This window comes from Lagopus muta, chromosome 7, assembly GCF_023343835.1.
Source record: "Lagopus muta isolate bLagMut1 chromosome 7, bLagMut1 primary, whole genome shotgun sequence".
NCBI lineage: Eukaryota > Metazoa > Chordata > Aves > Galliformes > Phasianidae > Lagopus > Lagopus muta.
The window spans coordinates 5,811,110-5,838,516 of record NC_064439.1 but is presented as its reverse complement, the minus strand read 5'-3'; the positions used below and the strand labels follow the sequence as shown (position 1 = coordinate 5,838,516).

The 27,407-nt window shown below is 40.6% G+C and overlaps 1 protein-coding gene across 2 annotated transcripts in view; it reads right to left on the bottom strand.

The window, feature by feature from the left end:
- Positions 1-392: 392 nt before the first annotated feature.
- LOC125695836 (sodium channel protein type 5 subunit alpha-like) overlaps positions 393-27,407 on the bottom strand; it is a 204,531-nt gene continuing 177,516 nt past the window's right edge. For both annotated transcript variants that reach the window (XM_048950819.1, XM_048950818.1), the window contains 7 exons: positions 20,691-20,813; positions 14,748-15,029; positions 7,696-7,749; positions 6,279-6,420; positions 5,923-6,023; positions 5,198-5,468; positions 393-3,935 (listed from right to left, as the gene is read on the bottom strand). In XM_048950819.1, coding sequence (XP_048806776.1) covers positions 2,701-3,935; positions 5,198-5,468; positions 5,923-6,023; positions 6,279-6,420; positions 7,696-7,749; positions 14,748-15,029; positions 20,691-20,813 — 2,208 coding nt within the window. In that variant the 3' untranslated portion in view covers positions 393-2,700. The remainder of the gene's footprint in view (positions 3,936-5,197; positions 5,469-5,922; positions 6,024-6,278; positions 6,421-7,695; positions 7,750-14,747; positions 15,030-20,690; positions 20,814-27,407) is intronic.

Genomic DNA, 27,407 nt, shown 5'->3' with positions numbered 1-27,407 from the left:
CTTTTTTCCTTCTTTTTTTTTTTTATTCTGAAGCTTTGAAAGGAAAATAATTTTACCAGTTGTCAGCCAATAAATGCTTGTTCACCAGGTAATGCATGTACTATTTCCTAATTAAACAGTTTCATTATAGGCAGCAGCTCATTTCTAATGATCGATAAATCCCACTGAGAACAAAACATTTTAATCAGTAAGTCATGTCCTCTGAGTGTCAGTCACTCTACAAACTCACAATATACTTATATATGTATGGGTATACGTGTGTGTGTGTGTATGCATATAAATATAAAAATCGCATACTCTTTCTGGGTGATATGTACAGTCAGAATAAGATTACAGCATAAATACACAGGGAATCTGTATAAAGTTTCTCTAATTTGAGAAGCCTTGAGCAATTTTCTTTTTTGGGGGGAGGAGGGGGGTGAGGGGAAAGGATGGTGAGGAGGGAGGAAAGAATAAAGAGTGTTTTCACTTTAAGGAACGAAGAGTAGTTCCCTTAGGTTAGAATCTAATTACATACAAGATTTAAAGGCAACAAAATCTCCAGAGGAACAGCCCTATGTTATACACCATAGACATGGGGTTAAAAGGGCAAGAGAGCATGATTATTATAATACTTATAGAATACGTTTCATTCCCTTATAGCACTTTGCAACCAGAAAGTCTGACAACACCCCTGTGAGGTAGGTAAGTATTATTACCCCCATTTTACAGATGGGTAAACTGAGGCACAGATAGGTTCAATTATTTGCCTAAAAATCACGTAGCAAGAATCAGGAATAGACCCCAGGAATCCTGCTGGCAAATCCTCTGCATTATCCAATAGCCCACTGTCAAATGAATGCCTGAGACACCTCTCAATGAATGGAGAGAATAATTAGCCCATATTTACAGATACACAGTCATCCTCTTGACACGTTGTCTTTACACATTTTGACTTGTTTAGAGGACAGATAACAATGGCCATAGACAAAATTTGCTGTAACATGTTGCTTTAATTCTCGTTGCCAACCCCATGTGGATTTTGACACCTTTACAACCTGGGATGTAACTAAATGTCAATCACAATACACCTTAAATACATTCTTGATATCTTTGCTTTTCCGAGGTGAAAAGCACAATTACTCTTCCTTAAAGTGCAATGGCTCATTACAGAAATCTCAAGATTTTTCACAAAGTTCAACCAAACCAAGTACAATCAGTCTGAAGGTGAAAAAGAAAGAACCTGTCTGCAATGACAGAATTGTTTCTATATTCCATAGATACTTTTTTAAATTCTATCACAGCTGAAAGTTTAATAATAAATAATAAGCTATGTTAGCACATAAAACCTCTAATACTTTTCTACAGCCACGCATCCACCTTCCATTCTGTTGTCATTTCTTTGGCCTGAAGCTGATGGATGCATCAGCTGTAAATATTCCTTTGCCTGCAGGAATGAGGATGTTTCTATTTTCTAGTGGACTCTTATCATTGGTTCCTGTATTTCTTGTCCTTCCCCAGTCATCTGTACCATCTGATGAAATGAAAGATGAACGCTGAGAAGAAAGGATTCAAAACCTTAGAGGTTACACACAGATCCAGGGGCGATTCCCCTCCAACCTTATTGAACACACTGCTGCAGCCATTCCTCATGACCCAATCAGTGTTGTTATGATTAATAATACTATTTTTGGAGTAATATTGATGCACAGAGTTTCCAAAAAGGCTGCTTAGCTCAGTGTTCCTGGGAAAACATAGCCTATCCCATGCTCTTAACTCTGCCAGCATAGACGGTGCCTTGAGCACTACACACAAGTGATGCACTACTTCTATGGCAAGTTTGATTGCAGTATTCAAAGCAGATTCTTGAAACAAACTAAAAAATTAGTGCTTTTATTAACAGGTTTACAAACAGAATCCATTACTCTCTGGGTTCCTGAAGGATAAAACAAGCAATTTCTCTTATGATTTTTGTCATCATTTCCTTCTCTGTTTTTTTTTCTTTTTTTTTTTTTTTCTTTCTTTCTTTTTCTGTTCCTGCTGATGAGCAGTTGCAAGTCCCAGCGGGTAGGGCTGAGTGTAATAAAGTTAAATGTTGCTAACTGGATGGTTTACTTTGCAACAACTTTCCTCTTCAAACAACCGGGATCCCGCAAATTCCTATTACCTCAACTCAGAGTTCATCATGAAGAGTGTAAGGATCATTAATCTCCATGGAAAAAGAGACTTTTTTAAGTAAAAAAATATCAAATATAATAAATTTATGAAAGACCATTCACAACATATACAGTAAGTGTTACATTTTGCTACAGCAGCTGTGATATATTTTTTTTCTTTTTAGAATGCAAGGTCATACATTGCCATAAGTAAACACACTAATATGAGTAAGACCTTAAATGAATGTATACAGCCAGGCTTTATCTGTGGATAGATATACACTGTGTTTACTGTTGTACAGTCTAGCATATTCCTATTCACACCATTGATATAACAGCCATGACCCTGCCAAGATTCTTCCTGTGCATATATAAATATAAATATTGAGCCAAGTCAAAAAGAGCAGGGTCAGAGGTTATATGACTTATTAGACTCCTGTAGTTAAGGGTAAAAACTCCACTGTTTCTTTCGCAACTAATGTTTAATAAAAAGGCTGCTTCAATTGTTGTGTAGTTACAGCATTACATTCTGTAAACAATATTTTAAAGCATTCTAAACAGACATTTAAACAATTGATTCTTTATCTCTGTCTGGTGAGAGCAAACAATCTATGGCCTCATCACTTTTGCACGAGTCTGTCAACTTCAGCTGGAGATTCTCGCTTGTACCTCTGGTAACGCTGTCGTAGGACGGAGGGAAGGACGTGGAGGACAGGGTTTCTGATTTGTCTATTGGCCTGCCGTAGTTTTCGTTCATCATGAATGCAATGAGACCCTCCTTCTCGGGTGCATCGTCCTCGAGGATGCTGCCATCAAAAGTTCTGTGTCGGTACAAGTAAGACGCCTGCTTCATTGAGCGCCGAAACAAATGTCTCCTGTAGGCGCGCTGGATGACGATGGCTGAGACCTCTTCTTGTTTCCGTCTGAGAGTTGTTGTTATTGGTTCGTAAGAGATCTTGGATGGATTCGCCGCCATGAACTTTTCTTCCATTTGTATTTTAAGGGCATCCATCTCCCCAGATTCTCCTAGCACCCTTTTTGTAAAAGCAAACAAAATATCCAAGCAATGGATCCTATCTCCACTGACCATGGGCAGGTCCATTGCTATGAGTTTGATTTTGTTTGGTTTTGCTATGCGCAAAGGTTCTGACAGTGCATCTGCAAAGTCTGAAAGTGCAGAATACTCAATAAACTGAGTGGCTTCAGGGTCAAACTTCTCCCAGATTTCATAGAACATATCAAAATCATCCTCACTTAGAGGCTCTGTACTTTCCTCAGTGGCTACACTGAAGTTCTCTAAAATAATGGCTATATACATGTTTACAACAATGAGAAATGATATAATGATATAAGTAACAAAGAATAAAATCCCTACAGCAGGACTTCCACAGTCTCCCTTTGAACCATTTGCATTTGGAAGGTTTGGGTCGCAATATGGTGGTCCAGTGTTCAAAATAGGATTGAGAAGACCATCCCAGCCAGCTGACGTTGTGATTTGGAAGAGACAGAGCATGCTGTTAGCAAAAGTTTGGAAGTTGAACATGTCATCAATCCCATACTCCTTCTTAACATAGGCAAAGTTAGCCATGCCAAAAATGGCATAAATGAACATGACCAGAAAAAGCAGGAGGCCAATGTTGAACAGAGCAGGTAGGGACATCATTAAGGCAAAAAGGAGAGTTCGAATTCCTTTGGCTCCCCGGATGAGTCTTAGGATCCGGCCAATTCGAGCCAAGCGAATGACTCTGAAGAGCGTGGGAGAGAAAAAGTATTTCTGAATGATGTCAGAAAGTACGGTGCCTTGAAAAGAAAAGACAAACAGCAAGTTATTGCCTTTGAAATAATCCCTGATTCCCTCTAAAGAAATCGATGAGGATTACGGAAAAAAATCAATGAAAAGTTCTGCAAACTCAAAGACCTAAGATAAAGGGAATGGCATTATCGTTAGCATTTTCACGGTCTCTTAATCCATGCAAATTTTGTTGAGACACTGAGCAAAGATGCCAATGGTAGTTACAGTTTTAAAAAGGGAAAAGTCAACTATTGGGAATGAGAAACCAGAATCAGGTCAGACAGGACACAACTATCTGCAGCTTTTGGTCATGAGCCATTTATCTGGAGTACAGCTGGTCAAGAGTTTTCTGATTTGAAAATATTTTTGTTAGCAAAATGTTAGCAAGTCAACAAGTTCTGTGATTCAACACTGTGTGCTGGGTCTGTTTTCATGAGCAATAACCAAAATGGTGCAAATTCCTACTGAACATTGGCTTGGTTGCTTGCTCATTGGTTTTTCTAGTCTCCCTGATGAGCTGGGAGAGAACTAAGGGCTAAGGCTACTCTAGCAAAAAATAAGCTTGCATTCCTGTGGCTAAACTCTCTTCCCTGCAGAGGCCAGATTGTCTACTGTCAGCAGTCTCCAGATGCAGTGAGACATGGCCAGCTCATGCCATCTCATCCCCTACTTGGGAGAGGCTTTTTTGGCATGGCCCAACTCCTCCGACACTGAAACAACCTGGTAGATCATGGGACACAGCTATGGCCAACACAATGGCTCTGCTTAACTGGCTGCCATGGACATGCCCACAGCATGAAGGCTCTGATAACAGCTGTGTGACAGTGATGTTCCCTATACATTCACAGAGCTGAGAGCAGCCAAATTCACTGCACCTACCCACAGCTCACCTGAAGAACTTTTTCACACTTATGTAATAAAAGGTGAATATCAAAATAATAGCAGTTTGCATGTGCCCTTTTCATGCGGCTTTTTTACTTCTCTGACTTAGACTGTTATGGCTGAAGTGTATGCTGCTGGTTCTGGACCATGTTTTATGTTTATGCCCATTGAAATCAGTACTGTAGTATGATACAACGACATCTGTTATCTTCATCACTGCTGTCAGAGTGTATGAGTGTATTTAAATATTAAAAATCACTTAGAATCCAGTTCTCTGAATGATTTTTTTTCCCTCACAACTCTCTTTCAACTCCCTCTAATTAAGCTTACATTCACCTTTTAAGTTTAAGTGTGTTTAAGCGCTTCTCTGCCATTCAGATTCACCTACCTACGATAGACAGAATCACGACGACAAAGTCAAAGATGTTCCAACCATTGGTGAAGTAGTAGTGTCGTAGTGCCAGCATTTTGAAGATGCACTCCCCAGTGAAGATGGCAACAAAAAGCATATTGATTTTGTGGAGGATGTTCACTTTTTCCTGACTTTGATCATCTGTTTCTACCATCATGGTAACCATGTTAAGGCAGATGAGAATCATGATGGAGACATCAAAGGCTTGTTTTGAGACAACATCAAAAATAAAACCTTGGTATTTGTTCTGGAGGAAAGAAAAGAATTGTTAGTTAGGAGACTTGAACCATGTCAAAATGATGACATGATTTTGTGATTCATCAGGAAGCAGTGGAAAATAGGCTATATACCAGCACTTCAGAAACAAGAAGATGATGATGGATAGTTGGATGATAGAGTTTTCAAACCCATTTACGCCTAGTGATTCTTGAAACTACTGAAAAAAGACACTGGATCGAGGCCATGAATTCATTCAGTGCAGACATGTGGCCACTGGAATGACTGCATATGTAAATTGGATTTTTAGTCAATACAGCAGAACAGTGGAAATTCTATACTACACAGGAAAGTAGGATTGCAAATACTGTCAAAAATCATAAAATGTAGAAGAAAAGTGGCTTTCATCTGGGAAGTGGGATAGCATTTATTCTATTAAATAAATCTCTATTACACATTATTCAACTGAATTATGCCATTCTTACCAGCGGTCTTGGGATTGGCTTTTGAGGTTTCTTAGATCCCAACTTTTTCATTGCATTATAATACTTTTTCTGTTCTTCTGTCATAAAGATGTCCTGGCCACCTAAGTATAGGATGAGAAAAACACTGTTATTTCCAATGAAAAGAGCCCCACTGCCTCCATCCAAAATCCAGGGCTGTATTTTCTTCTGCTGTGGGGAGATGAGGGGCTGCTACAACTCTGATTTTGTAGAATTCTCACAGAACAGTTGTGCTAATGTTAATCATGTGGATAATGTGGCAAAGCTGCTGCTTATAAATCGATCTCTTGGCCTTGTCTCAGCAGTGATCACAAGATGATGTGCAGCATATTCAATACTTATCTTTTTCTTCTGTTGGTTGAAATTGTCTATGATTACACCAATGAAGAGGTTCAGTGTGAAGAAAGACCCGAAGATGATGAAAATCACAAAGTACAGGTACATGTATAAATTACATTCCCATTCAGGCTGCTCCTCACACTGCAGAGGGAGAAGGGAAAACATGAAAATGACACCAGATCTGCACAAATCAAAATATTAATGCAGTCCAAAGAAAACTATCCATCAGCAACAAAGATTATGAAAGAGGAAAAACAATGCAACTCCCACTAGCAGAGTCAGCGCTCTCTGGTATCTGAAATGGCATGTTTAATTCAGCTCTATTTTATAATACTGTCAACAGCAATCACTCTGCCTCAAAAAGTGCAACTTCAGAATAAATCCTATAAAATGTTCTCAGTTTGAACACAGAGGGGAAAAGAATCGATGTTCTGGTTATCGCTCATCTTATATGAACTAATGGCACTTGGAAAGAAACAAAAGTAGGATCACAGTAAAATTAGATGCCACTGAAAGACACTGGATTTAGAGTGAATGTGTTTAGAATTATATCTTCTTAATAGAGACTTCAATATGTAAACCATTTTGATAACAGTGCTGACATCAGCAAGAATTTTTCCAAGGAAGAACAGTATCCGAAAAACCTGTAGCACAATCCTAGCATCTGAAATCCACAGAGTTCTGGGTTATCATCAGCTTATCCATCTCAGATAGAATGGAGAAAGGAAAAAATCAGGGTGTTTCAAAGGAGCCCAGTAGCACTATGGGTGGCTCTGGCTTTCCAAATCTTTTTCATGCGTAAATCAACATCATGCAAAAGTGATCCTCTGTTAATGCCATGAGGTTTTTTCAACATTTGTCCTTCCCATCAAGGCTTGACTCCCTGTTGGTCAATTCAACCTGACTAAATCTCATTCATGAGTACTTATCTCAACATTCAACAGTAAGCGCAATCTCGTGCCTTAAATTAATTAAAAGAGGGAAAGGAGACAATGCCTCCTTCCATTAAAAATAAATACCAAAACTTAAAAAATCCCAGTGCTTCTCAAGAGGTTCCTGTAATTAAAAATTCAATTCATGGCAAATACGGCAGTCAATGGGGAGAGTGGAAGAAACAGAATAGACAATCTAGGTTTTTTGGTAGATTCAGCCTCACTCTGGAGATGCCTCTCTGTGCTGGGAGTTTTCCAGGACAAACGGATGAATTAATTGAATAAATCTGTGGGCTGCATTTGATTTAATTTCAGGGTCATGAGACTTCAGTGCCACCTGCAAAAAATGAAGGTCTGCAATAGGCTCTAGCTGAGTAAAATAGAACTGGCAGCCTGCATGTATTTTTGCTGCTGTTGTTAAACATCCTGAATGTGGCAAATGTCAATGGAAAAGGAAATAATCTCTTTCACTGTTGTGACCTACCTCTCGTGAATCCACTGCTGCATACATAATATCCATCCACCCTTTAAATGTGGCCTGAAAAGAAACCACAAAATACATAATTGAGCATATTAAATTAGCATATCTGGAAATGATGGTATCATCATTGTGATGACTTTCCAAAACACAGTGTTGAGTATGTATGTTCTTCGTAACTAATGAATTGCTTCTCCTTTAAAGTAAAGTGTATCCATCAGTTGATGCTCAGTTAGTCATTTAAAATCATATATAAGAACATGATATATGATGCAATTATAGGGCTAGAACAGAGGCTTTTAATGGAAGTGGGGAACATGGCAATTAAGTCTTCCGAAGCTGGAGTAGAAACTTCTTTATACTTTAACAAGCTCAAACCAGCAAGAAGCAGGACTCCATAGGGCAACTCAGAGTGCCTGTATCACACAGGTCTCAGGCCAGGGAAGGTGGATTCCATCTCTAACACTCATTCAGACTGACAAGCATTGGGTACATTTTGGGGTCCCACTGAATCTTGGATTCTGCCCTCTTAAAAAAGGGCATATAAACAGTGTAAATCGAGGCAACGTCAAAGCCTATGGAGTTGCATGAATCATTGCTGGCTTGAAAGTCACAAGGGCAATCAGCACCTGGTGTGAGCCTGGCCAAGGACAATCAGCCTGCTTCACAATTCAGGTACGCCTTTTTTAAAATATGAAAATAAAAATCAGATTTTCTAATCATTAAAAAAATACGTAAGATTTAAACAAGGACAGCCTCCTTACTGAAGCCCGTAATAAAAACAGAGGTGTGTCAGTTCCTAGAAGAAACACAAGTGATTTTAGTTATTCCGTAGCATAAGCATGGCTCTTTGCTGTCAATATTTGCCTCTCATTAGACACAGACTGATACCAAACATATCTGGCTTCAGTCTGGCTCTGGTCTAAGCCACATTACCTTTATAATTGTCTGCTGGGGTTGCTTCTCATTTGACTTCTGACCTACTTAGACTTACACTGCATATAAAATCAGTGAGTAGATAACGAGGCACTTTTAGATGTACTGATTTAATTGGATTTACGCTAGCATGCATGACCCACACCCAGTATTTTTTTAAATCCTACTGACAGCTAGGTTGAATTTTCTCCATGTTGTGCAGGCATGCAATTCCAGATAACGTTATATGGAATTTAGGCAGGAATTCCCAGCAGAAACCCAGGCATTTGTGCTGAGCTGGATATATCCAGTGGTTTTAGAAACGCTCCATTATCCACTCTGTTATTAAATTAAATCCTGGAGGTAATGCTGCTATTCCCTTTTCCACTGAACACTACCAATTCAAAGGAAAACGTACCTGAGGTCAACCATGTTCATTCCTCAAGAAAGAATATATAAGATAACGTATGAGAGAGTACGTTTGTTTCCATCTACCGAATAAAAAAAGATGAACCTCCTGAATCAGAACTCTATGGAAAATCTGTGCTGTGTCACAGTGTATTAGAACACACCTCAGATGTAATGTATGTACAGGAATAATCAGCTGTTATTTCTTTAAACCTGACACATTGATCTTCTTTAACTGTTCTAATATTTTCCTTTTTCACTGTTCTCTCTCTAATCTGCTGAATGATTTCCTGGTGTCATCACAGTCACTTGCAATTTCAAGCTCAAACTGCTCTTCAGGAAGAGTGGATGGGATGCAATGAGAAATCCTTTTGCTCATGGCACAAAATGATACGATCTTAGTCTATGCTTTTCTCCCACTTGTGAGGGAATGTTTCCTCTGGAGGAGCTATTTTGTCCCTCGACATGTACCACAGAAGCAAGAGACAATTGTAAGTTTGCAATGAAAACAGATGATGAAATGACCTGATGAAAATAAATATTAAGAGAATGAAGAGCAGCAATTTTCTGCTTTTTCCCAGTAGTCCAGAAGGAGGAGAAGAAAAAATCTCCCAGGCTTCTGGAAAGCTTCCCTAGGCATTTCATCTGCAGAGGGTAAGAAGTACTGAGAATTAAAGAAATACAGCACTGGGAAAAGAAATTATCTGGAATTAGTAACCACTTACACTCCGGATAAGGAAGTGACAAAATCTTCATGGGACTGTTTGTGATATTATCCTGCCTGGAAGCTATCCAGAGAAGCACCATTTTTACTGAAACTGTCATGTGATGAGATTATCTACAGATACAATCCTGGGATGGGATTACGTTCTGTTATTTGACTGATGGTTGAAGCTGCAATGCAGAAAATGAGTGGGGAGGAGGAGAGGTGGGACGGCACTGGATGCCCTTAAACCACTGTAAAACCAAAAAGTACCTTAAAATAAATCAAGCCTTCAAATTTGCCTGGGGAAACAATTTTTTTTTTTCTAGAAAAAGGCTGCAATACTGCAATAAAAACAACTGGTTTAGAAGACAGAAATATTGGTCCTCGCATTTCTGAAATGCTTCTTCAAGCATTCTCACTGTTGGCAGACACTTCTGAAAGCTAAGAGAGATGCCAACACTACAGCCAAATTACACGTATTCAGGATGGCTGCACCAACTCCATTCTCTTTTCTTTCTTTTTTTTTTTTTCATTTCATTCAATTTTATACAAAATATTCATCTCACATTTATTTTGCTGATGAGGAGGGCACTATTGAGCACTGGACACACCAGAGTATCCAAGACATTTGCATGGCTGCTGGGCTCTGCTCACTTTGAGAGCACTTGTGGAACTGCTGCTTGCTTCCGATCTTTGGATACACAGAGAAACCTTTATGGTTGTACCAAAATAAGGTTTGTTCAGAAGTACACTGATTTTTTGAGCATTTTGCAGCTACAGTGAGGGTAAAATGCAGCATGTTGTTTAGCAAAGCGCAAAAGATCATGTAACCTGGTAAACTTGGACACCTCCCGCTATCTTGTGATCATTCTGTAGCTGATTTACCAGCTCAGTCATGACTTCCCATCTGCCTGAAGGACTGATTTAACTCTACAGCTCCTGGTTGGTGTACTGGTCTTAGAGTGCTCCCATCGTATTTTATTCCCTATCTGGAGACCCAGAGTGACAAAGAGTAGTAGGATCTGATTGATGTAAGTCTGTTCCCATCCAAGAACAAGATCTTTTCCTCTCTCCATGAATAAGATACTTCCCTTACTTGTAGAGTAAGACTACATCTTACTTAAGTCATCTGTTGTGAGACAGTCTTCAGTGAGCCTGAGAAACTTAAAACTGGAATGACCACTTCAGTGGTATTAGTTAAGGCATCTTCAAAACAGCACTGATCCTCAGTGAGGTAGGAAAAGAGCAAATGCTGTTTGGAAAAAGTTTCATGAACTTGTCAATGGCATTATCAGCAAGTTTGCCTCTAGATAGCAGAAAGCCTTAAGGGTGCTGTAGTAGCAGCTTTTCATTTCTTTCAAACGTGCTGTAGAAGTGAAGACAGAACGTCAGGCAGACTGAATTTGTTTTACATATTTCCATTTGGATTTTCAAACATATATCCAGGCATCCAAGGGTAATTCAGAGTCATTTAAAGAAGCTGAAAATGTCAACACTCAAGAGACAAGCCCCACTTAAAAGCTCATATTTTGCATCCCTGAGGGTGGTAACCAAAATGCTTATCTCATCATTACTACACAGTGTCTCAGCACACACAAAGACGCAGCACGTATCTGTTCTTTTAGGAGAGCTGCACTGTTAACTGATCCCCTGCAATTCCTACAACAGTTTGCCCATGAAATGTGAGCTCATATGGAGCATATTTGGCAAGAAGTGCCTGTAACTGACACTCCTCGGCTGGAGTCTGGCAAAAGAGATCCAGATGTTTGGGCCCATTTTCTGTGGGTGTCATCTTTACACTTTATTGTCTAAGCCTGTCGTTAGCAGCAGACAGAAGAGCTCCAGGTGCACGACGAAAGTCAAAATCAATACCCTAATGGTATCTGGCTCCTGCTCTTTCTCCTGGAGGAAGGAGCCAGCATCTGCCATAGAAGCCGAGCAAGGTTTTAAGACTCCTTCTCTCCCTGCCATAATGAGCTTGTCCAGCCTGCACAGACTCCGTGGCTATGGCACTTCTTTTGTACTTCTGCAAGTTTCTGTTTAGCAAACTGTTCTGGCACTTACTTTCTGTACTTCTGTACATCTGCACCTACAGCAAGTCTGCAGACAACACCAAGCTAGAGGGAAGGGATGCCATCCAGAGAGACCTGAACAGCCTTGAGAGGCAGACCCATTCCAACCTCATGAAGCTCAACAAGGCCAAGCGCAAGGTCCTGCACCAGGGTCAGGGCAATCCCAAGTACAGATACATACTGGGCAGAGAATGGCTTGAGAACAGCCCTGAAGAGAAGGATTTGGGAGTGTCACTTGATGAAGGACTCAGCATGAGCCTGCACTGTGTGCTTGCAGCCCAGAAGGCCAACCATATCCTGGGTTGCATCAAGAGAAGTGTGACCAGCAGGTCGAGGAAAGTGATTCTGGCCCTATACTCTGCCCTCGTGATACCCCACCTGGAGTACTGTGCCCAGTTCTGGAGCCCCCAACACAGAAGTACATGGAGCTGTAGGAGCAAGTCCAGAGGAGAGCCATGAAGATGTTCAGAGGGTTGGACTAGATATTAGAAAGAAATTATTTACTGTTTACTTGGTGAGACACTGGAACAGGTTGCCCAGTTGGGCTGTGGATGTCCCCTCCTTGGAAGCATTCAAGGCCAGACTGGATGGGGCTGTGAGCAACCTGGTCTAGAGGGAGGTGTCCCTGCCTATAGCCAAGGAGCTGGAACCAGGTGACCTTAATGTCCCCTCCAACCCAAGCCATTCTATGATTCTATGATTAAGTGGAAACTCTACTTCTCTGCTATCCAGTATAAGATCATAGGTTTGAAAGAAACGTGCAGGGCCAGCAAGTCCAACTTCTGTTGAAAAACAGCAGTACCAGGCTATTCCTTTGATAATAATAACATATTCCTAATGTGTTGAGCTCCAACTTATGACCAATTACGTTCATCTAGTTCTAACCCTCAGGCGTGGGCAGAGGTGCCAAAGACTGCATCAGGCAATAGATCACGTTTCCCAGAGCACCATCCATCATGGCCCTGAACACCTCCAGGGATGAGACACCATCTAGAATTTCAGTGCATATCTGATGGAAGCTGCTGAGGTCTGTGTTCATTATATTTACTTAGAGTCAGGTCTCATGAACTTGACTATTAGAGAGAAGTCTGAATGTCTCCTTATTTCTAGGATTCTTTAGGAAAAAAGAAATATATATATATATATATATATACATATATATATATATATATATATATATAAGGTGTATCTTCTGATGCATTTTTATTTCACCAAAAAAAATGAGACATCTGGAATGCAGTCATGGAGGAGATAAGCTTCAGGTGAGGCACAGTATTTTAAGCCTGGAAATTTTTGCTCAGCTAGATTAGGTGTCAAAGTAGAAGACAAAGAAATCACTATATAGAACGGAAAATCTAATTAAAGCTGTTCAAAGTGAGTTAATCTACCCTGCATGAGTGAGCTGAATATCATAATTACATGCAAAAGATAAAAGTGCTTGCTCTCAGTTCAACTTTATGACATGAAAAGAACCCTAAATGGCTATGCCATTCCAACCCTGATGCTTTCCAGAGAGCATGAAAGCAAAGTCTCCACTGACAGGGGTCAAAAAATCACACACTCAAGTGTATGTATACCAAGAACAGAAAACACAAGTATATAATAATAATCATTTCTAGAAGAAAGAGAGCTACTTCATGAAGATATTTCATGTGCCAGGGATAGAGGAAAAAAACATTTGGCAGAAAGAATATTTGCATTTGGTGATACAATAGAAGCAGAAGATAGGATAAGGGACTTGTGGGAGGTCCACATATTCTTTGAAGGACAGATGGTGGATGTCTAAGACAACTGAACTGAGCAACTGAGCACCCAGCATGCAAGATTTTATCTATGAAGTGATGAGTACCATCACAGACGCTTCAAAACAGCAACATCCATGTCCAAGGATATATAGCAAGGTATTGGTTTCACTCTTGGTACACAAAATGCAACATAGCCAGCACTTCTAGCATTCATCCATTCCTTGCAATCACTAGGCTTCAGAGAAAATTAGGAGCAACAGAAATAAATATCATTATCACCACTTTACATGAGGGCCCCATGGAACTGAAACGGAAAACGATTTGCCTAAGATCACACAGCAGGCCAGTGACAGAGCATGGACAAGAGGATGGTCTCCTGTGGCTTTATCCATTAGGCTCTGCTGTCATACAGCACGTTCAGTCTCTGTGTACATAACCTGTTTATCCATGTACTACATTTCCTGCTGAAAAAGGTCATAAAAGTGGCTCATGTTGTCTTTATAGATCAAATACTGCAGTCAGCTTTGAACCTCAACAAGATTCTTTAATATGCTTTCTCCAGTCTTGGAGAGAGACCAGAGTCTCTGGAGTTCCAATAGTCTGATCAGAGGCATGTTTCACAGTTAAGTTCAAGCTGACTCATTATATTTAGCAGGAGGAAATGAGGATGAGTATCCAGAATGAGAGCCACCGGTGTCCTTCTCAAACACCACTGAAAGATTCCTCTGCATCTCCAGCTTTGTGCAGTGACTTCAGCTGAGTAACTGAAGGTGCTGGAGGTTTGTTTTTTTCTGACAAGGAAATAATGAAGGTTCAAGTGATTCAGGAAGGCCAGCGGACTATGCCCATGTGAACAGTCCTTCCTGCACCAAGACTATTTGTTTCTGGATCTGAACTTTGCTCTGGATTGAAAAATTGAAAAAAAAAAAAAGTATTTAATTCACTTCAATAGTTCAATCACTTCCCAGAGGACTTACATTAGTGATGCACCAGAAACTCAGAATAAAACCAGAAGCTGCCATAAATATCTCTAGGCCAAATTAATATGCCGTATATGAATAATTTTCACTTGAGAAAAGGAATTCCCCTGATGAATAAGGCTGAGCAAAAGAAGAAGACTGCAGAGATTAACCTGATCCTATGGTGTGATGATATCAACGCGAACAAGCAACATTTGTGCATCAGATTTTACTTTCAGGTCATTGTACTTACCACTTGCAGGAGAGCCAGGTACCCAGCGCCAACGTTATCAAAGTTCACCTTAACTTTTGTCCAGTAAAATGTGCCAGAAACGTTATAGAGTATGCAGTCACTCATGTTGTTAATAATTTTAGAGTCTAAAGGCATATCTCCTTCTGTCTTATTAATGCACTTCCCAAACTTCCCAGCAAACAGGTTGACTCCCATGATGCTAAAGATGAGCCAGAAGATGAGGCAGACGAGCAGAACGTTCATGATGGAAGGGATGGCTCCCACAAGGGCATTGACCACCACCTTGAGTGAAATGCGGGAGAAAAAAACAACATCACTTACATTTTTTCTGAAGAAAAAAAAGTAATTTCTAGAGGGATGACATTTTTTCCCGATGCATCTTTTAATTCAGAAGCAATCTGCAAAGTCACCGTGACCTCCCAGATCCTACTGGATAATACACTTCAGTCAGATCACTTTTAATAATCATGCAATTAATTGCAAATTACAGGACTACATCAGTGTCTCAAATAGACCACCAAAAAAAAAAAAAAAATCTGAAATCTTTTACTGAGCTTGGGCCTCCATACTGCTTAGGCTATGAACTCTAGCTGTGATAAATTTTGCTGCACTAAACCAAAGTCTGCTATCTGGTCAACACAAATGATTAAAACAGGAAAAGCATTATAATGTAACAAAAAGATGACTTCATGTTTTCCCATGATGTGCTGTAAAGATCCACTACACCAACCCAGGCAGAGCTGTAACTCCCAGTTTAAAACCATACATAAGAATGCAGGTAAGCAGACTCTAAGATCTTTGCCTTCTCTTTCTATATTTTTGAAACTGAAACAAGGTGATATTGGTCCATAAAAACAGAATTTTAATCAGTTGTGAATCTGATTATTGAAAATGTCAGTTTCTGCTTTTCTTGTATTATTGTCCAGCTTTCTGCCAAAGAAATAATGTACAGCATGTATAGCAGCAGCATCATTTACAATACAAAATACAAAATTGCATAATAAAAATCCAGATTTGTCTTTTGTGCATTTATGAACGAAGCTAATTTTTACAGAGGAAAAACTGTCTGACGTTATTTAATAAGGCCATTCTTAATTACTTCAATTACTGCCTTTTTCCCTCCTCCCAATCTTAACTTTCAGTTTTGAATGCTTTCCATTCCTACTTTTATTGCTTTAAAACCAAGTTTTCTGCATTATCAAAAATGCCCAAAATTCCAAGGGCTTATTTGAAGACACTTTCAGCCTTTGTCAAAACAACTTTCAGTCGTTTTCTATGAAGGACAAAGTTTCTGTTCAATTTCCATCTGTGCCAGCGCAAAGCCACAGGGCTGACGTCACATTTGCTTCTGCACCCACTTCCACCCATAACCCCATGACAGAGCACAGACATTGAGGTTCCAGCTCTGAAAGCCATGGCCATGCCTGCATCCCACTTTTTCCCCTCTGCCGAATCATGTTCAATGACTCAGAGATAATGAAACATGACACGAGACTGGAGCAAATCCTGCAACACCTCTCCAAATGAATTATGAAGAGAGGATTTGATTCTTCCCTCGCTGCTGCTGCTCTTACACCAGCCTGATGCCATCTGCTCTCCTGGAAACGCTCCTCATTTGCACTGGGACAAGTGAGAAGACTTAAAGACCTGAATATGTGAAGGCAAGTTATTATCATAAATTCCTGCTGAAAGTTTAGCTGCTCAACTTGCCATGGAAAGGCAATATCCACAGGCTTGTTTAAGAATAGTTTTTATACCTCTTCATTTCCACCAGTGCCTGATAGGGGGAACAACCTTCTGAATGACTTCTAGAAATTGAGCCACCTCACGTTCAAATTCATGGTGGTATAAATGTTGCACCACTTGTGCCTGGTCCCCCTCCATCCTGATTGCATGGATCACCTTCCCAGATGAAGCTCCTTCAGATTTTAAATCCAGAAATAGATTTGCTCAATGTGTTAATCCCACCATTGCTATTGAGGCCACCAGACATATCGTAAATATTTCCAGGCCCCAGCTATAATTCCTAACCAAACTTGGGCATGGCTTTTGCAAAGATTTTTAATTTATACTGATTTTAAATGGTGGACCAAAAGGATGATGAGATTATCTACTCTTGGTATTCTTTGTTATAAGCAGGTGCCACATTTTTGTGTCAGGTTTGCTCAGCTTGAAACACTATTCACCTGCTGTTAGATATAAAATCATAGAAACATAGAATCATACAAACATGTATTCATAGAATTAGGGAATAGTTTGAGTTAGAAGGGATCTTAAAGACTACCCAGCTCCAACCCCTGCCATGGGCAAGGATACTTCCCACCAGACCAGGATGCCCAAAGTTCCATCCAGTCTGTCCTTAAGCATCTCCACAGATGGGGCACCCAGAGCTCTCTGGGCAGCAGTGCCAGTGCCTCATTGATCTCTCTTCCTACTCCAAGCCCACCCTATTTCATTTTAAATCTGCTACTCTTGGCCCTATCATTCCACTCTATGATAAAGAGATATCCTCTCCTTTCATCCCAGTTTATGATGTGGAGGAGTTACCACTGAATACTGCTTTGAGTAATTTAAAAACAGAGCTTCTTTCTAACTGCTGTGGTTCCTTTGGATTTCTAATAATGCTGGTAGCTCCCTGCAGAGACTTTCCCATTTTTAACAGCCCAGATCCAGTGCTTTGGAGGAATTCCAGTATTCCAATGCTGCCAACCAAGGAAGCACTGCCCTCTTCCACTGTTTGTGATGTTATTTCCCCGTATACTGAAGGATTGTAATAGTCACCTCCTTTATCAGACCTGCCCAAAAGGTTGTGTTGTGCTGTTTACCCCAATCCCTAAGTCCTTCTTATCTGCTGTTTTCCAAGAAACGTTCCCAGACTGACCTACTTTTCTGCTCCCACAGTATACGATGTATGTGGTTTTATTAAAATGCATGTTGCACAACTGATCTGGTTTTCCCCGTGATCCAGATCAGTCAGTATAATTCCCTTATCTGTAATATCACTTACTACCCCGCTTACTTTGTGTCTTGTCAGCAAAGATGTTATATTTTCTTCCAGATGCTGCTAAAGTCCAGATTAAGGACAGTTCTTACTGCGACGGATCCCTCAACCTGGGACACTCATCACTGAATTTACAATGTCATCACTATTTACAATCACAATTTTCAGATCTGTCATCCATTTTAAATTAATTTGAAGTATGTTTATTTGGCTTGGTATAAACCTTGTGTTTTGATCACAACTGTCCCGTAGTATCGGATTCCACTCTGTAATCTAAAGATATTATATCAGCAGTTACAGTCATCAGCATAATTTGTAATCAAATCAAAGGACCATATCAGTTGCACAATAATTATTTCCATGAAATCATGCTAACTAGCATTAATTATGCTATTTCTTTCCTGATGTATCTTGTGGCAACCTCTCCTTGACTTCGCCCAGTATCGGTTTCACATTAAGCAGTCTATCATCATTCCACTTATCCTTTTGAAATGCTGCAATAACCTTCTTTGCTGGAAAGAGCCTTGCAGAGAATTGGAACCTCTGAAAGTAATGCCTGAGGGACAAGAGACAGAGAGACACAGAGACTGTGTAATTTGGGACAGGCAGACCTCAGTTAATTTACCATGGGCTCCAGCACGGTTTGGAATGCAGTAAGTGATGGGGCAGTGGTACATGCATGACATGACAGGGAGCTGTAGTGACTTCCTAAAGTATCTTCACTACATTTCTTCACTACAACGTCATTTCAGGAGAGCAGTTCTACTTTATTCACTAAAGTTGCGCTTTGCTGATACCTCTGGTATGATGAGAGGTATCATACCAAAGGCTGCTTCCAAATCACAGGTCTGAGGCCATCCATCAAACTGCTACACTGTGCCTTTGCCTCAGGATCAATTGCTTCCAAAATTCAGGTGCACCCATTTAAGTCTTTTGCTGCAGTAAGAACTTTCTTGCTCCTGCTCTCACCATACAGAAATCCTTATTTAAGAAAAAATAAATTATACTAGAGCAAACTGTTATTTTCTTATTGTCAGTGTTTGCGTCTAACATTATCATGATTTAATTCATCACTGCACTGGCAATTTTCCTGTGCATTCTGGAGCATACAAACTCCTAATAATGAAAGGTCTAACTATCCCTAGCCGTTTTAAGCGCAGTTAGACAAACTAAAACCAAAATGATTTGTTTTTCCAATAGCACGCATTGTCAATTACACTTTATGATAGTTTACAAGCTAATTCACTATCTCTGATGGCTCAGAAAGACTGAATACATTTCAGTTGCAGCAATGGTACAGGGAGGTGATCAAGCACCGGGTGGATGGCAGCTATGGACATCTTAGTGTAGATATTTGCTGGGCTGAAACAACATCATATGTCTACACCATGCAGGATGTCCAGGAAGCCAACTTCTTGCTGTTCTCAGAAAGCCTTTCAACAGAGCTGTGAACATTTTCATGTTATTTCTTTCCTATTGCAGTTTCTCATTTTTCCAGTGCTTTAGGCTACTCTGCCCACTATTTTTAAGGATTGAATTCAATTCAATTAAACCGACACAAACTCATGAGGGAGTATTGTTATGTCAGCATAGAATATGTTGAAGGGGTTTTGCTTGAACTTGCAAATCTACCACTAGAAGCTCAGTCTTCATAAATCAGTTTTAAATTAATTTGCACATATCTCTCTGGTAGTTAAACTAGTGCAACTTCTACCGAAACAAACTTCTATTCAAGCTGTGCCTGCTTCATAAAACCTTTGAGTGAAGTCATAAGGTGGCATAAGATTAAGACCCTTAGCAACATCCATAGTGAGACATCACTTTGTACCAGCTGAGAATCTGAAGTTTACTATTGTTCTAATTTGTGGATAAACTTTAAAATACTGCCTGTGCTTGCTGGAAGGAGTGTGGTAGACAAAATAAAGCAGATTTGGTTGCCCAGATGAATATAGATTTTGCTGATATTTATCTAAAAAGTAATGTAATTTAGAGAATCACAAGTTCTCTAGGACAAACCAATATATCCTTAATATTGGTCATCCCAGAACAGGCAAACAATGGGCAAAGGGTTTTCATACCCATCACCATGTTTCTTTAGTTGGAGGTCAGGTTCTCCTAGACTCCTGTCTTACAGCAATGATACTGCAATGAGAGCAGTTAATTGCAAAGAGCTCCATGTTCACAAGTTCACAAGTTACATCTGATCATGAGAAAGATATGCAATCTGCAGGTAGCTATTATCAGTAACCTCTGCTGATAAGCCCTTAGTTCTCAGGTTACACATGGTGCAAAGAGTTAAACAAACAAAGAACCCATCTGGCCTGTGACTGATCAGTTCAGCAGATAGGTTACAAATAAACAGGTATGCTGCATACATGAAAAAGAGCAAAACTAAAAGACAGAACAACAACACAAGCTACACAGTTTTAATATCAGTCCTGATATCCCACTTCAAAACTCTGATCTGTTCAAATGAAAAGATTTTTCTATTCATTTGTTTGCTTTCCATATCTTTGGCATTTTTAATTTTTGATTTAATTATTAGTGAAAAAGTCCTTAAGAACTTTCCCAGTCAGTCTTCTTTCAATACATGCCAAAGACAGGGAGTAAATTTGAAGCTTGGTTATTCCTCTGATGTGCCTTATAAAGCATACATAATTGCTAGCCAGATGCTTCCTCAGCCAAAAAGCTGTTTTCTGAAGTGAAATATGACAAGTTAGGCAGCAGGATTAGTTTATCATGACATCCACTGGAGGATAAAGCTGTAATGATACAATTACAATCAAGACAAAGGAGAGACTTCTGATTTTGTTGTTTTGGGACAGCATTATCAATCATTTTCTTTAGCAGAAGAAATGAAGACTAGACCGAGTGCAACAGGGTCCTGTTACACGCTTGCTGTCATGCATTTCAACTTTGTTTGGTGCTTTGTGTGCTCTTACCCTCATCCCTTCAAACCGTGACAACGCTCTCAGTGGTCTCAGAGCTCGGAGGGTCCTGAGGGATTTAATGGGACCCATCTCGGAGTATCCAAGAGTGTTGGCTATGAGGCTTATTAAGGAGACCTGGATGAAGATACAAAGCAAAAATCCAAGCTGTTAGTATGCTTCTGCCATCTTCTTTCTCTTCTGCCTTTTCTTTCTGAAAAATTAGTGGAACAGTGGAAATAAACACAGCTTTAAATGAGAGTCATTTAATTGGAACAACAGAAAATGAAGTTTTTACATCCTCACATATACAGAACTCGTACCAACTCACAAAACTTTTTTTTTCCATTTTAAATGCAAACTTTATAGAATACACTTTCAAAGATGTTGGTTTTCTTTTAACTAAGCACAGAGAAATCTTCTCAATGTCAGCTTGCACAAAGTGGATGAGAAAAGAGATCACTGTTATGAAAGCAGCATTCTCTGACACCCATGCTGTAGTTTCCTTCATGCTTCTCAAGGTGTGTGTGCCTCTCCCACTACTGAAGACATGATGACTCATGTAAGTGCTATAATTTAGGGCTTTCCAGATGAAAGCACCTGTAAGATCTATCCATTTCCAGCTGTGATAAAAGATTTTAGTCTTACTGTTCAATTATCCATCTTACACTTACTCATTAGAAAACAAGTCTTCTAGATTGCTGATCTGATTTAATAATGTAGACTCTAAAATAATCCTGTTCATGGCTTTGAATTTGCACTTTTTCACTTTATTCTCGTTCCTGCACAGCCTCCAAAGGGAAAAGAAGCTCAATTGGCACTCAGTTCTAAGGCCCATACATCTCAAAGACTATTTCACTGAAACACATTTTGAAATATTTTCAAATCTGAAGGAATCATGGAAGGGTTTCAATGCTCTTCATGTTCTTGGAGCTTTCATACTGCCCACCTGTTTGTATTAAAAAAGGGACCAAAATGAATCTCCACATGGACGTTCTCCAAAGGGCAACACTATGGCACATATTTATGCCTTTGGGGGAAAGATCAGCACAGAAAATGGCCTCAACCCCATAAAGCTTTGGAATTCCCTATCAAGAAAGGTAGGAGGTATGAGAAAAATACTATACTCAGTAGTAGAACCACAATCTTCACACTCATACACTTCAGAGTGATCTCATTCACTGTAAAATAAATGTACAGATTTATAATGAATCAATAAAGAGCACTCAACACCCTCCTTTGCTGGCTTTGCCCAGTGACTGCAAGTCAGATATTTTCAAGGTTTCCAACCTGCCCTGGTTATGTGCATCTGCACGCTTCCTCCTTCATCCCAGATTTACATCCTTAACTCCCTTTTCCATCAAGGCAGATGATGTCCTGTTCAAATCCTGCAGGACCAGACCTTGGATCTGAGCAGATTACCATTTTCTCTGGCGTGCCACAAATGTCACCCTGATACACATCACAGGTGCTGTTGTCCTCCTGACACAGATTTACACAGCATTAGATATCTATTCAGAGGATTAGGCCATGAAGCACTGTGATATTTGGCAATGATTTACAAGGCTGGAGTCAGAACTGAGTTTGTGGCAAGTTGTTTAAATGCTCATCTGTTGGTTTTGAAGGTATCCCCGTCAAACATTATTTATAGGAGAATCACTAACCCACAGGCTTGGCCATTTGGACTTGATTAAAAGTGACCTGGAAGGTTATTTTTAGGAAATGAAAAAACAAGCGGTTTTCAAAATTGGTGCTGACTGCCCCACATAATCATAGCAAAAGGTGAAGTCAGCGGTTTCTGCACGTTTTTTTTTTCCTGCTACAGCCTGGAGCTACTCTAAGCTTCTGCTTTTGTTCCCTGCTCAGTATGAGATCCTGCAGGTACCCAGAAAACACCAGCAGGACACGCATAGCCTCCACGTTCTTGATTCTGCTCATATTTCTAATCCTCCCAGTATCGGTTTGCAAATGGTTTTGTTGCATTTTCAGACAAGAATATCTGTAAGGACCAGACAGCACTAGAGCATTATGGGGCTCAGGAGAATCCTAAGAAATCCTACTGTCTTAAGTGTTTCCCAGAAAACGCACAATTTGCTGTTGGGTTTGAGATTTCTTTTGCCTGGCACATATGATAGTGGGGAAGCTACGGAGTCTCCCTCATCCTCCTGTGCACCTCTTCTGATCTAAGAAGCCTTTTAATTGTTCTTATTTGCAGGTGCTCTCCTTCTAACATCGTCTTTGTGGTACTTCCTAGAACCTGCTAGATCTTACTAAGAAGCTTTCACAGTTTTCTATTTAAATCTTCCTTTCCTTCCCCTAATCAAGTAACAGTACCCTCCACTTTGGCTCTAGACTGCTCTACATCCCCTTTACTTGTTGATTTTTTTGGTTCCTCTGAAGTCCCCAAGATGATGCTTTCATTGGAGTCTGCTATCTATCATGAGCCCCAGTTCACAACCTAGTCAGCAATGAGAGTCTGTAAGGCTGCAAAAGGGTCCTCCTAAATCAGAGACTGGATCCTTCCTCTACAGACATTAATGGCAGAAGTCCCAGCAGTTCCATGGGCAGGGATTTCAGTCACGGGACTCGTCAGCACAGCCCAACAAGAACTCAACCTCAGCACTCTCAGTAGCTTCGCAAAATGAATTCCACCCTAAAAGAGGGGAAACCCCTGAAAAAAGCAGCATTTCATACCTGGCTCAATGGCAGAGTTGAGTTTCCCAATAAATCCCAGGCTTTGAGCAAGACCACAGTCAATGTCCCCTATACAACTTGACTTCTTACCACCACTGTAGAGTAATGGGTGTTGCTGAGCTCTCTCTGATCCTGGCATTCAGGGAAATTTGTCTCTCCTGTTCCCCACTTTCTTTGCTCACAGGTAGTTTTACCTATATTTATCTACAGATGTATCTATGCACTGTATTTCTATATGCAATTTATCTACATAGATTTCCTTTGCTGGGGATCTTGAAGGGGTTTGTACGACAGCTTCCTGGAGATGGGTACAGGGGATGATGAATGAACTTCACCTCTTTCATTTTTTTGCCATTTTCAGTGTTACATTCAAGAAAAAAATCAGAGCTTTTAAATCCTGTGATTGTGTTGAGCACCAGACATGCCAGCCATGGGGATTATCCGGCCAATGCATGGTGTTCTGAAAGCGAGCCTGTGTCATCTATAGAGCTTAGCAGCATGGGTCTGTCATTGTACAACATTTACAGGTGTTTCCAAGGCAAAATTGAGAAGAATCAATGGATTCAGACTGCTGTAATACAAGCAATGATCTCTAAAAGGAGACTAGCCTCACTGATAGCTCTTCAAAGCTGTTGCTGTTATGCTTTTAATGAGAACAAGCCTAAATTTCTCAATCATTTTTACAATGCACTACTAGATTACATTTGAGAAAAGGTTTTTTTGTTCAAGAATCAAGATGTAGTCACTCCCATTATGCTCAGTGTTGTTCCTACAAACCAGCCATGGTGTGTCCTGTATCCACCTGTGAAAAGCAAAGTGGTGGGCATGGCAAAATGAGCTCTTTGAAAATGTATCAGCTTCTTCTTGAGCACTGGCTTTACAGAGCACTTCTGCAAGCTATCAAATGTTTCAAACTCCTTGAAGAACTCTACAGGGAGCACATTGGTACTCACATAATTCATGAGCTAACAGACCCACAGCACTTCTCGGACTATTGAAATTATGAACACAGAGATAAAGTCACAGAATGGGTATATATGTCTTCACTATCTGACAGTGACTTAAGAAATTGGTGTTGTAAACCAATACAAACCCCAGTAAAGCTGTCAAAAGAGAATTTTAAGAGCGTGGAAAAAAGCATTGTAAAGTAGGAAGTGCAATAATGAGTTTCCTTTCAGCACACAGAGAGGAAAGGGTCTTTAATCAAAGCAGACAGGTTTTTTCCCAAGGAGCTATTGCATTTATAACAGTAGTTGGGTTACTTCCTATACACCTACATCGTAATAGTATTTCAGGAGCATGCACACCCTCTATTCAGGCAATCTTACTGGTGTCAAAGGGCACAGCCTTTGGGAGCAGCACTTCACTTGAGCCTGACAGAGCTCCTATAACAAGGGGGCAGATTTTAGTTGCCTCCTTGAGTTGCAGATTTGAGGCATTTTATTTTTGTTTATTTATCTGTCTATCTATTTATTTATTTTGCAGTTTTCTCACCATCCTAAAAGCACATCCTTCCAGATAACAAAGTGGACCCCAACAGCACAATGCTTCTTGGCACAGACCACATCATTACTGCCATGAATTAACAGCAGAGTCAAGGAATAAACCGTTCGGTCTGGGCAGCTTTCAGAATCCTCCTTGGCTGCCAATTTAATGCCTCAAACCTGTGAGAAGGTTACTGCTAACTACACACCCTGCAAGCTGGGAGAGGAGCACAGACCTTGGCCCTGGTTGAGGATGCAGCACGTGCTGTGTGCACTCAGGGATTTCATCAAATTAACCTGATTGCTCCAATGAGAGACTGGGGAGTGGGAGGAAGGAAAAAAAGGCTGTCCAAAATGGAACACAGCAGCTGAGCTGAAAGCTTGGGCCACTATTTAAATAAACCATTTCAGCTAATGCAGGCCCCCAGTGCTTTCAAGTAGCTTTCTGTGTGCCCCAGCAACACCTGTCTCTCTCTAATTGTGCTTAATTCATATAGTTATTTTTTAAATGCAAGGTAGAAGGAAGAGAGCTTGGATTACTTTGGGTGCCTCTTCCATCAGATTCTCACAAGCCACCTGGCAGCTCAGTGCCATTATAAACCAAACCCCTGGTCCCCAGTTGCTTCTCCTCATTTGGAAAGGAACAAAGTTACATCTCTACCCTCACTACAGAATGAGAAAACTGGAGGGAAACAGGAATTTGCAAGTACAGTTGAGGTATCTGGTGCTTCTGTTAGCTCCCTAAAAAAAGTGAAAAGGGTCTGTATAATAATGTTGCTGTTCCCTCCAGACCTACCATGGCTGAGCAGAAGTTTATTATCCCTTTAAGCTTTTCTCGTATCTGTTTACCCTTTCGCTCGGGCACTGCATTTTCTGCCTCACAGATGCCTGATGCATGATTGCACCTGCAAATCCAGGAGCAGCACAGCAGCAACAAAAGGCAGAAAAGTAAATAAAAGCCTTTAAATTAGGACACCAGAGACACTAAGGTGCTCCGTGCCAAACTTCCACCTCTGCTGCCTGCCTCCTTGAGCCGCAGCCCTTAAGTTCAAGTGAAGGCCATGGATTCTGAATTTGGCCATGGTATGGGGATGAACGTGGTAACAAAGGGCTGCCCTCACAGCAGGTCTGCTTCTGCTCTGAAGTGCTCTTATGTATGGTAATATGATGGGATACACGAGTGCTTGGCTTAATTATAAACAAAAAATTATCTCCTGGAAAGACAGGCACTAATTCTTATAAATCAGGTTAAAAAGGCTTTCACATCATCCACTCAGCCTTTTTTGTCTAGAGGGAATTTTCTCTTTTTTTTTTCTTCCCATCTAATACTCAAATTAAGGCTGTGAAAGTCTATTCATATTCCATCCCCTCAGCCAGTTCCCTGCTCCTCGTGTCCATGGATTTTAAGGTTGTTTTGAGGCAATAAGTGCCTCCCCTGTTGTCATAAGCGCTTTTACATACATCGTTCTTGCATCACAATTGCTTTCTGGCAGTCTCCGGAAGAACCTCTTTATGTCTTGCTGTTCTTTAATCTGTCACTCCTTCACACCTGCTCAGGCTTTTCTAACAGCTCCAGAGTATTCCCCAGGCAGATGGCTGTGAGCCAGGAATTAAACTTCAGCTAATTTCTGGGAGTGGGTTGAACAATCTGCTGCTGTGTGCCTGCATCCAGCAGGATGCCAAAGGGCTCGGCTGCCTTTGAGATTCATGGGTTTCCCACCCCGACCACCTCAAATGGGTTTTCAGACTGCCTCAGTTCATCTTTTCCATTAGGAAGAATGTCTTTTCAGAAGGAGTGATAACGCATTGGCACAGGCTGCTCGGGGAGGCAGTGGTGTCGCTGTCCCTGGAGGTGTTCAGAACTGTTGAGATGTGGCACTGAGGGACGTGGTCAGTAGGCATGGTGGGGGTGGGATGATGGTTGGACTGGGTGATCTTAAAGGCCTTTTCTAACCTGGGGATTGTGGGACACCCCTAGATGAGTTAGCACTTAGCTGGGATTTTCCTTCTTGCAGTAGAGGTGGTTGCATGGGTGCAGCTCCTTGGGAAAATCCAGTATTCCTACTGCGATTTGGAGCAAAAGAATTTCTTCACTGTCAACTTCATTTTGCTTCTCATCCAGATGTGGTACAGAGACAGCCTTGATTTAAGACAGATGAGCAGAAACAATATTCTCCCCTTCAAAAGATCTATGAACACACTGCCTGATGCATCCCAGGATACCCCCTTGATGCCGCCTGCTGTTGTCAGGAGTAGATGGGGATGTGCTTGATTATTATTTATTACTTGAAGATAGCTTTATAGTGCCAGGGGTGTGCATAGTGATTGCTGAGAGAACATTTCCCTGGGGCTCAGCCCCATCAGATGTGCTCCACTTCCATTGCAGCCAGTGGGAGTTGAGGTGCAGAGCTGAAAGGATGCTTATTTCTGGGCAGGATCAGGCTCAGCATTACTTGAATATGACATAATGCATAAGAAAAAGAGAAAAGTGTGGGCACGCTGTTTTCAATAGTTGAAGTTCTGTCTGTCCTTGTTTCCTTGTTCAGGAAGGGCA